The sequence below is a fragment of the Salmo trutta genome, chromosome 32 (assembly GCF_901001165.1).
Source record: "Salmo trutta chromosome 32, fSalTru1.1, whole genome shotgun sequence".
NCBI classification, from domain to species: domain Eukaryota; kingdom Metazoa; phylum Chordata; class Actinopteri; order Salmoniformes; family Salmonidae; genus Salmo; species Salmo trutta.
This window is the reverse complement of record NC_042988.1, coordinates 40586167-40598277: the sequence shown is the minus strand read 5'-3', so window position 1 is coordinate 40598277 and position 12111 is coordinate 40586167. Positions and strand designations below refer to the sequence as shown.

Genomic DNA, 12111 nt, shown 5'->3' with positions numbered 1-12111 from the left:
TTTCTCTCGCTCTCTCCATTTCTCTCTCTCCTTTTCTCTCTGTCTCTCTCTCTGTCTCTCTCTCTCCGTTTCTCTCTCTCCTTTTCTCTCTGTCTCTCTCTCTGTCTCTCTCTCTCCGTTTCTCTCTCTCTCCATCTCTCTCTCTCTCCATCTCTCTCTCTGTTTCTCTCTCTCATTCTAACCAGTGATATTAATCTCTCCCAGAGTGACCAGTGTCTCCCTGCAGCCACAGTCTGAGGGAAACCTTGAATTAGGGATGTTTCATATGGGAGGGGTAGGGGGCATCTGTTCAAACCAGAAGACTGGAGCTAAATAACCAATCAGTTAGAAGATCTAGTGGCTCAATTCAAACCGGATCACTGAAGCCTTACAGATTGCCTGATAGAAATGTAAAAGTAGGAAATTACCGAGCCGACATATGCAGCATTCAGATTCCGCTAACGTTTAAATGTAAATCACACTGTAATGCTGAACATTAGTGATGCAAAGACACTGACCTGTCTGTTGTGAATAGAATTTGAGCTCTGCACCGCCCTGCAAGGTGAGGAGACTAAACATTCCTAACAGGAACAAGGAAAGTCTTCAATAGGAAATGGCCATGAACACTGAAGTCTGTCTGTGGGCGTTTTAGGTTGGTTTTGTCCTTGGTGATTTGGTTTGTGTAAATATAGTCACTTCACACACAAGACAAACACTATGGTCCAGGGAATAAAACCTTTTAATCACTGGAGAAAAATAAATAAATAACGTTTTTATAATTCACCAGCCTAGGGACATAATACAGACTGCAATTTATACTTCTATATTTTTATAAAATTAAAATAAAGAAGCAGGCATTAAATATATACATTTCTTTCATAAGAAACATCTTCAAAACTGTACATGAAGCTTTTCACAAAGCAGTTGGATCCTCTGTTTCAGAAATGTTGATCGTTCACATCTTCTACACATCAGCTCCAGAGAGGGTCTGCTACATTACAAACCTCACATCGTCTGACAGTTGATGTACAACTCAGAGAATGGAAGTCTGAGAACATTCCAATGGAACGTCAATGGAACGGTCTTAGAACATTCTGGAACAGGCTATGAACATTCCACAACAACAACAAAGTTGGCTTTGAGAAATTAGTCCAACAGTCGCAATGCTGCTTGGCAACATTCAGGAGCACCAGAGCAGGAAGACAGTAGGATCAGAAGGTATCTGTGTGTCTTGGCCAGTCTGTCTGTCCATCTGCACCCCTCTGTGGAGAGAGAAGAAGGGATGAGCCACAGGCCAAAAGAAAGGCAGACAGCTGTAGTATACCATGTCCAGCAAGAGACAAAATGGATGCCTTTACTCTTTTATGTCATACAACAGTTACTGTCACAGACTTACTATCAACTCTACCACTTTCTCTAGCACTTTACAGCTTCAACTACCTCAATAACAGACACACAAGGCCAGTCATTGGCACCAGGCACGTGCTCGACACATACAGGAAGTGGGCTGTGGCCCGCAGGGAGGCATGTGCTGTAATTAACTTCATGTTTCCCAGATGGTTGTTTATTTACCCAGCAGCCCCAGCAGGCAGGCAGAACAGGAGTATAACAGGCAGCCCAAGCAGGCCGACAGGCAGGCAGCAGAATGTCAGTCTCCTGTTATGGACTATGATTTTTACACCAAACAGAGTGGACCTGGTCCTGTCTGTCTGTCTGTCTGTCTGTCTGTCTGTCTGTCTGTCTGTCTGTCTGTCTGTCTGTCTGTCGGCCTGAGGTACAGGACAGGGGCTACTCATTAAACAGGCCTGGTGCTGGGGGAGGATGTGTGGGGTAGGGGGAGGACAGGAGAGTTGAGGGGGAGGACGGGGTGTGAGGGGGAGGACGAGGTGTGAGGGGGAGGAAGGGGTGTGAGGGGGAGGATGGAAGGTACTCCTGCCTCAGGAGGTACTTCTCAGAGGCTACAGAAACCACCCCCAACACACCACCCCCAACACACCCTGCCTGACACACCACCCCCAACACTCCAAAACCAAAGAGAGCCAGGTGAGCAGAATGAGGAAAGGCAAAGCTGCTACATCTCTGACCTGGTCTGGCTGACTGGCTGCATATGGTAACAACAACACAGGACAGTTCTACCACCTGGACAGATAACAACAACACAGGACAGTTCTATCACCTGGACAGATAACAACAACACAGGACAGTTCTATCACCTGGACAGATAACAACACAATACAGTTCTATCACCTGGACAGATAACAACAACACAGGACAGTTCTATCACCTGGACAGATAACAACAACACAGGACAGTTCTATCACCTGGACAGATAACAACAACACAGGACCGTTCTATCACCTGGACAGATAACAACAACACAGGACAGTTCTATCACCTGGACAGATAACAACAACACAGGACAGTTCTATCACCTGGACAGATAACAACAACACAGGACAGTTCTATCACCTGGACAGATAACAACACAGGACAGTTCTGCCACCTGGACAGATAACAACAACACAGGACAGTTCTATCACCTGGACAGATAACAACAACACAGGACAGTTCTATCACCTGGACAGATAACAACACAGGACAGTTCTATCACCTGGACAGATAACAACAACACAGGACAGTTCTATCACCTGGACAGATAACAACAACACAGGACAGTTCTATCACCTGGACAGATAACAACAACACAGGACAGTTCTATCACCTGGACAGATAACAACAACACAGTACAGTTCTACCACCTGGACAGATAACAACAACACAGGACAGTTCTATCACCTGGACAGATAACAACACAGGACAGTTCTACCACCTGGACAGATAACAACAACACAGGACAGTTCTATCACCTGGACAGATAACAACAACACAGGACAGTTCTATCACCTGGACAGATAACAACAACACAGGACAGTTCTACCACCTGGACAGATAACAACAACACAGGACAGTTCTATCACCTGGACAGATAACAACAACACAGGACAGTTCTACCACCTGGACAGATAACAACAACACAGGACAGTTCTACCCCCTGGACAGATAACAACAACACAGGACAGTTCTACCACCAGGACAGATAACAACACAGGACAGTTCTACCACCTGGACAGATAACAACAACACAGGACAGTTCTACCACCTGGACAGATAACAACAACACAGGACAGTTCTATCACCAGGACAGATAACAACAACACAGGACAGTTCTATCACCTGGACAGATAACAACAACACAGGACAGTTCTACCACCTGGACAGATAACAACAACACAGGACAGTTCTACCACCTGGACAGATAACAACAACACAGGACAGTTCTATCACCTGGACAGATAACAACAACACAGGACAGTTCTATCACCTGGACAGATAACAACAACACAGGACCGTTCTATCACCTGGACAGATAACAACAACACAGGACAGTTCTATCACCTGGACAGATAACAACAACACAGGACAGTTCTATCACCTGGACAGATAACAACAACACAGGACAGTTCTATCACCTGGACAGATAACAACACAGGACAGTTCTGCCACCTGGACAGATAACAACAACACAGGACAGTTCTATCACCTGGACAGATAACAACAACACAGGACAGTTCTATCACCTGGACAGATAACAACACAGGACAGTTCTATCACCTGGACAGATAACAACAACACAGGACAGTTCTATCACCTGGACAGATAACAACAACACAGGACAGTTCTATCACCTGGACAGATAACAACAACACAGGACAGTTCTATCACCTGGACAGATAACAACAACACAGTACAGTTCTACCACCTGGACAGATAACAACAACACAGGACAGTTCTATCACCTGGACAGATAACAACACAGGACAGTTCTACCACCTGGACAGATAACAACAACACAGGACAGTTCTATCACCTGGACAGATAACAACAACACAGGACAGTTCTATCACCTGGACAGATAACAACAACACAGGACAGTTCTACCACCTGGACAGATAACAACAACACAGGACAGTTCTATCACCTGGACAGATAACAACAACACAGGACAGTTCTACCACCTGGACAGATAACAACAACACAGGACAGTTCTACCCCCTGGACAGATAACAACAACACAGGACAGTTCTACCACCAGGACAGATAACAACACAGGACAGTTCTACCACCTGGACAGATAACAACAACACAGGACAGTTCTACCACCTGGACAGATAACAACAACACAGGACAGTTCTATCACCAGGACAGATAACAACAACACAGGACAGTTCTATCACCTGGACAGATAACAACAACACAGGACAGTTCTACCACCTGGACAGATAACAACAACACAGGACAGTTCTATCACCTGGACAGATAACAACAACACAGGACAGTTCTACCACCTGGACAGATAACAACAACACAGGACAGTTCTACCACCTGGACAGATAACAACAACACAGGACAGTTCTATCACCTGGACAGATAACAACAACACAGGACAGTTCTACCACCTGGACAGATAACAACAACACAGGACAGTTCTACCACCTGGACAGATAACAACAACACAGGACAGTTCTATCACCTTGACATTTAATGCATCTCCCTGATATCGTGTCGCTGCTTTAGGGGCCTCAGTCGTTCCTTTAGAGCACAACAGGAGCCTAATAACCAGTAAGTGACATTATCTGAAGGGCAATTCTACGGTAACAGAGACTCAGATTTTTCACTTTAAATGTATGCCAAACAAAAACCTTTGATTTTGAAGTTTAACAAACCATACAACTCTGCGTACAAGGGCTACTTTTAACAATTTACCTCTGAAGGTAACCCAGTACTGGTTAAGAAAAATGGTATCAAAGTAGTTTTGTGCCAACAGTAAAAAGGGGTTTAAGGCGCATTATGTAGACAGAAATCACTCCACCAATTCCTGGTTGCAAAAATCTTAGTTTTCCTAATTTCAGTTTGTGACAAAACATGCAAGTATATTGTAGAAAATCATTATATATCAAATCAAATCAAATTTTATTGGTCACATACACATAGTTAGCAGAAGTTAATGCGAGTGTAGTGAAATGCTTGTGCTTCTAGTTCCGACAGTGCAGTAATATCTAACAAGTAATCTAACAATTTCACAACTACCTTACACACACAAGTGTAAAGGAATGAATAAGAATATGTACATATAAATATATGGATGAGCGATGGCCGAACGGCATAGGCAAGATGCAGTAGATGGTATAGAGTACAGTATATACATATGAGATGAGTAATGTAGGGTATGTAAACATTATATAAAGTGGCATTGTTTAAAGTGACTAGTGATACAGTTATTACATCCACATTTTCCCATTATTAAAGTGGCTCTAGAGTTGAGTCTGTATGTTGGCAGCAGCAACTCAATGTTAGTGATGGCTGTTTAACAGTCTGATGGCCTTGAGATAGATGCTGTTTTTCAGTCTCTCGGTCCCAGCTTTGATGCACCTGTACTGACCTCGCCTTCTGGATGATAGCGGGGTGAACAGGCAGTGGCTCGGTGGTTGTTGTCCTTGATGATCATTTTGGCCTTTCTGTGACATCGGGTGGTGTAGGTGTCCTGGAGGGCAGGTAGTTTGTCCCCGGTGATGCGTTGTGCAGACCTCACTATCCTCTGGAGAGCCTTACGGTTGTGGGCAGAGCAGTTGCCATACCAGGCGGTGATACAGCCCGATAGGATGCTCTTGTACCATCCAAACTGCTGTGAAATATATTTTCCATAACCAAAAAAATTGTATTTTCAGCTGGTGTACAAAACCAAAAGTAAAAGACGCAAAAAACTAAACTTAAGAACTGGAAGCACTGCAATAGCACACATAGAACATATCTACAGCTTCTTAGACTTGCTTTCAATGACAAATCTATAACTACATTTCTATGTGAATTTGTTCAAGTCACCCAGAAAGTTACATATTGCAGCTTTAACTGTGGCAATTTTTTTTTTACAAATATTTCCTGAGCTTTCCTAGATACAGCACAGACACTTAATTCATATTCCTTATGATTTATTTTTTGACTGTCTGATTTGACATTTGTGTTATTCAATATGTTTCTATGGGCTATAGTAGTAAAGGCCAAATTAAATATTTTGTCAATAAAAAATTCTATATTTTTGATACCTACAGTGGTCTTACAATTGAAAATCAAATAGGTAAATGATCCTACCCCCCCAAAGGCTTAGACGTCTAGTGGTTAAAGTTAATTTCCTACTGAGCCGACATAAGCAGCGTTTACCGTGAATGCAGTCTCCGTTAACTCGGGAACATTGCATTTCAATTTGAATCACACTGTAATGCTGAACTTCAGCGAAACAGATTGAATCCAGCCCCTAATGTGATCAGTGTCTACTAATGTTCACTGATTTAACCTCTACTCATGTAAACACACTGACCTTAATTGTGAGTAGACATGTAACTGCACCGCCCTGCAAGGTGAGGAGACTAAACATTCCTAACAGGAACAATGAAAGTCTTCAATAGGAAATGGCCATGAACACTGAAGTCTGTCTGTGGGCGTTCTAGGTTGGTTTTGTCCTTGGTGATTTGGTTTGTGTAAATATATATATATTCACTTCACATACACACACTGAGACACACACACCCACAAAAAACCTGCGCACACACACACTAAAACACACAACGCGATGTTCCAAGGAATAAAACTTTTAATCACACACAAAAAAGGGGGTTTATAATTCAACAGCTTGAAGACATAATAAAGACTGTAAATTGCACTTCTACATTTTCATAAAAACAAAATAAATCACAAATAAAAAGCAGGCTTTTAATGTATACATTTCTTTCATAAGAAACATCTTCAAAACTGTACATGAAGCTTTTCACAAAGCAGTTGGATCCTCTGTTTCAGAAATGTTGATCGTTCACATCTTCTACACATCAGCTCCAGAGAGGGTCTGCTACATTACAAACCTCACATCGTCTGACAGTTGATGTACGTCTCAGAGAATGGAAGTCTGAGAACATTCCAATGGAACGTCAATGGAACAGTTTTAGAACATTCCAGAACGGTCTTAGAACATTCTGTAACAGGCTATGAACATTCCACAACAACAAAGTTGGCTTTGAGAAATTAGTCCAACAGTCGCAATGCTGCTTGGCAACATTCAGGAGCACCAGAGCAGGAAGACAGTAGGATCAGAAGGTATCTGTGTGTTGGCCAGTCTGTCTGTCCATCTGTCTGTCTGCCCCCCTCTCAGTTAGTGTCCACGTTAGGCTCAGACCTGGGTCTGCTGTCCATTCCGGAAGAGGCCTGTTGTTGTGGGTGTGGCCAGGTAGCTCCCTGACACTCAGTCTGTGTCCACATGACAGGGGTTAGTCCCACTCTGCTCTGCCTCCTGGTACAGTCTGAGGAAGTCCTTGTATCTCGGGGCACACCCCATCCAGGCCTCCCCGAACCTTACGCTCCCCGTGAACAGGAAGTCTCCGTCCCCCTTCCCCGGGCCGGGCCTCACCCCACACTGCCTGGGCATCCTCACCCTGCCTGTCCACCTCCTCACTCTCACTCCCCCTGACACAAACACCTGAGTCTTCTGTCTGTACAGGCGGCTTATCGCCACGGTGACCGACAACTGCTCCGCCTCCTGCTCCACCCCCTGGATGGTGCCCCTCCCCACTGCAGAGAGGAGGAGAGTGATAATATATGTTAGAATACTACAGTACACTGATACAGTATAACAAATACTACAGCCCAGTATACTTATAAAGTATAACAAATACTACAGTATACTGATACAGTATAACAAATACTACAGTACAGTATACTGATACAGTATAACAAATACTACAGCACAGTATACTTAAAGTATAAAGTATAACAAATACTACAGTATACTGATACATTATAACAAATACTACAGCCCAGTATACTTAAAGTATAACAAATACTACAGTATACTGATACATTATAACAAATACTACAGTACAGTATACTGATACAGTATAACAAATTATACAGTACAATACAAACTCTGCCATAACCACAAGAGTAACATTTCACATGTAAAGGTTAAAGTTTGTAACTTTGTGTGCGACCCAACCAAATGCACATAGAAATATGAGTTAAAGATCTGTCATTCTCATTGAAAGCAAGTGTAATAAGCAGTAGATCAGTTAGCAACCAGAAAACTGTCATTTTAACCTACTGTACCTTTAATAAGTATACATAAAAGGATGCATAAAGGGTTTGTAAATTGTTCTTACCAAAGTCGCTGGTGCAGACTGCTAACAGCACCTCAGCATCACTGCAGGGCTGACAGGGAGCTGTGGAGAGAGAAGAGAGAGAAGGATGAGTCCTGGGACAAAAGACAGAGAGAGAGAGAGAAAGAAGAGATGAGCTGCAGGACAAAAGACAGACAGTTCTACCAGGGATCAAAGTGAGGCCTTCATTATTTAATGTCATACAACCCTATCAAAAAGTAGCCATCAACTCTAGCACTTAACTTCCAACTACTTCAAAAAACAGTCACACAGCAGGTCATTGAAGACACGTGCCGCACACGCACAGGAAGTGGGCTGTGGCCCGTAGGGAGGCACGTGCTGTAATTCATTTCAGCTCTCCCAGATGGTTGCTTATTTACCCAGCAGCCCAGGCAGAACAGGCAGGCCAACAGGGAGGCAGTAGGACGGGAGTCTCCTGTCATGGACTATGACTTTACACCAAACAGAGAGGACCTGTCTGTCTGTCTGTCTGTCTGTCTGTCTGTCTGTCTGTCTGTCTGTCTGTCTGTCTGTCTGTCTGTCTGTCTGTCTGTCGGTCGTACAGGACAGGGGCTACTCATTAAACAGGCCTGGTGCTGGGGGGGATGTGTGGGGTAGGGGGAGGCAGGGGGAGGACGGGGTGTGAGGGGGAGGGTGGGGGAGGTGAGGGGGAGGACGGGGTGTGAGGGGGAGGATGGGGGAGGTGAGGGGAGGACAGGTGTGAGGGGGAGGGAGGATGGGGAGGTAGGATGGGGAAGTGAGGGGGAGGATGGGGGAGGTGAGGGGAGGACAGGTGTGAGGGAGAGGTGGCTGCCCCAGGAGGCACCTCACAGGCTACAGAAACCCCCCCCCCCAACACACCCTGCCTGACACTCCAAAACCAATGACAACCAGATGCCCAGGATGAGGAAAGACAAGGCTAAGCTGACCTGGTCTGGCTGGCTGGCTGGCTGGCTGGCTGGCTGCACATGGTGTCTTTCTACAAGGTCCACTGGGAACAGACGTTTACGATGTTGACCTCATGTTCACATAGTTGTAGGCCTGGTTTTGACCTCATGTAAACATGGTTACAGGCCTGGTTTTGACCTCATGTAAACATGGTTACAGGCCTGGTTTTGACCTCATGTAAACATGGTTATAGACCTGGTTTTGACCTCATGTAAACATGGTTACAGACCAGGTTTTGACCTCATGTAAACATGGTTACAGACCTGGTTTTGACCTCATGTAAACATGGTTACAGACCTGATTTTGACCTCATGTAAACATAGTTACAGACCTGGTTTTGACCTCATGTAAACATGGTTACAGGCCTGGTTGTGACCTCATGTAAACATGGTTACAGGCCTGGTTGTGACCTCATGTAAACATGGTTACAGGCCTGGTTGTGACCTCATGTAAACATGGTTATAGGCCTGGTTGTGACCTCATGTAAACATGGTTATAGGCCTGGTTGTGACCTCATGTAAACATGGTTATAGACCTGGTTGTGACCTCATGTAAACATGGTTATAGACCTGGTTTTGACCTCATGTAAACATGGTTATAGACCTGATTTTGACCTCATGTAAACATGGTTATAGACCTGGTTTTGACCTCATGTAAACATGGTTACAGACCTGGTTTTGACCTCATGCAAACATGGTTACAGACCTGGTTTTGACCTCATGCAAACATGGTTACAGACCTGGTTTTGACCTCGTGTAAACATGGTTACAGGTCTGGTTTTGACCTCATGTAAACATGGTTACAGGCCTGGTTTAGACCTCATGTAAACATGGTTACAGGCCTGGTTTTGACCTCATGTAAACATGGTTACAGGCGTGGTTGTGATCTCATGTAAACATGGTTACAGGCGTGGTTGTGATCTCATGTAAACATGGTTACAGGCGTGGTTGTGATCTCATGTAAACATGGTTACAGGCGTGGTTGTGATCTCATGTAAACATGGTTACAGGCCTGGTTGTGACCTCATGTAAACATGGTTACAGGCCTGGTTGTGACCTCATGTAAACATGGTTACAGGCCTGGTTGTGACCTCATGTAAACATGGTTACAGGCCTGGTTTTGACCTCATGTAAACATAGTTACAGGCCTGGTTTTGACCTCATGTAAACATGGTTATAGACCTGGTTGTGACCTCATGTAAACATGGTTATAGACCTGGTTGTGACCTCATGTAAACATGGTTATAGGCCTGGTTGTGACCTCATGTAAACATGGTTACAGACCTGGTTTTGACCTCATGTAAACATGGTTACAGGCCTGGTTTTGACCTCATGTAAACATGGTTATAGACCTGGTTTTGACCTCATGTAAACATGGTTACAGGCCTGGTTGTGACCTCATGTAAACATGGTTACAGGCCTGGTTGTGACCTCATGTAAACATGGTTACAGGCCTGGTTGTGACCTCATGTAAACATGGTTACAGGCCTGGTTGTGACCTCATGTAAACATGGTTACAGGCCTGGTTGTGACCTCATGTAAACATGGTTACAGGCCTGGTTGTGACCTCATGTAAACATAGTTACAGGCCTGGTTGTGACCTCATGTAAACATGGTTACAGGCCTGGTTGTGACCTCATGTAAACATGGTTACAGGCCTGGTTGTGACCTCATGTAAACATGGTTATAGACCTGGTTTTGACCTCATGTAAACATGGTTACAGGCCTGGTTGTGACCTCATGTAAACATGGTTACAGGCCTGGTTGTGTTCTCATGTAAACATGGTTATAGGCCTGGTTGTGACCTCATGTAAACATAGTTACAGGCCTGGTTTTGACCTCATGTAAACATGGTTATAGACATGGTTTTGACCTCATGTAAACATGGTTATAGACCTGGTTTTGACCTCATGTAAACATGGTTACAGGCCTGGTTTTGACCTCATGTAAACATGGTTGTAAACATGGTTATAGACCTGGTTGTGACCTCATGTAAACAGAAGGGAAAGAGAGATGGAGCGTTTAGAGGGTGGGGTAGTGGTCCGGTTATCCTCAATACTGACTGACTGGCTGGCTGACTGGCTGGCTGTGTATTCTGTCTTTTAGCCCAGGTGGACTAAACACTTCCTCTCTCTCACAGGGCTGAGAACAACTCTCTATTCAAACAGTCCAGTGAAATAATATCAAGAACACTAATTCAAGGATTCACATGAACAGATATATCTGTTACATTCGGATATAAAAATGGTAACACTTTATACAACACTTTACATACTGGATAAAAACTAATGATTAGCAGTCTTTAAAGTACTTACAAGCCCTATATAAAGTAGACCTTGGTGTTACTGAGACGAGAGCCCCATCTCTACAGCCCTGCGCTGCTCTGCCACCTCTGACCTGTTCACAAACCACTTACAGACGAGACCATGACCCTGAGGCATGTTTCCAGACAGCGAGATTATTTTTTAGACAGGTTTGTCTGAAGTCCAGATTGAGGTCACTGAGGAGGGGGTGAGGGGAGGGTGAGTTGAAGAGGCGTTGAGGGGGGGGTGAGGAGGGGTCAGAGGTTACCCAGCCACAGGCTCAGGGGCTTAGGAACAGCTGGAGAGGAGGGTGACATCAGAGTCCCGACCTCACCCCCCTCGTCCCCAGAGCAACGAGTAGGGAGCAGGGCCTTTAATGAGAGGATTGAGGCTGCCACCATAGCATCAGAGAACCTCTAGGATATGGTGCACCACAGGCTCCAAACCCTGACCCTGGGATCCGTCCCAAATGGCACCCTATTCCCTTTATACTGCACTACTTTCACCAGGCCCTTAGGGGATAGGTTGCCATTTGCAAGGCAGCTCCAGTTGTTGAAGCTAGGTGCTCTCCTCTCTCTCTGGTCTCCCTCTCCCTCTCTGAACTCCTGGTCTCGTCTCGTCTCG

General features: G+C 44.6%; 1 protein-coding gene across 1 annotated transcript in view; it reads right to left on the bottom strand.

Annotated features, from left to right (window-relative positions):
- Window positions 1-6667: 6667 nt before the first annotated feature.
- Window positions 6668-12111, bottom strand: part of metrnla (meteorin like, glial cell differentiation regulator a) — a 26007-nt gene continuing 20563 nt past the window's right edge. Inside the window, exons 3-4 of the mRNA XM_029729116.1 lie at window positions 8241-8300; window positions 6668-7653 (exon numbers count right to left, since the gene is read on the bottom strand). Coding sequence (XP_029584976.1) covers window positions 7328-7653; window positions 8241-8300 — 386 coding nt within the window. The 3' untranslated portion in view covers window positions 6668-7327. The remainder of the gene's footprint in view (window positions 7654-8240; window positions 8301-12111) is intronic.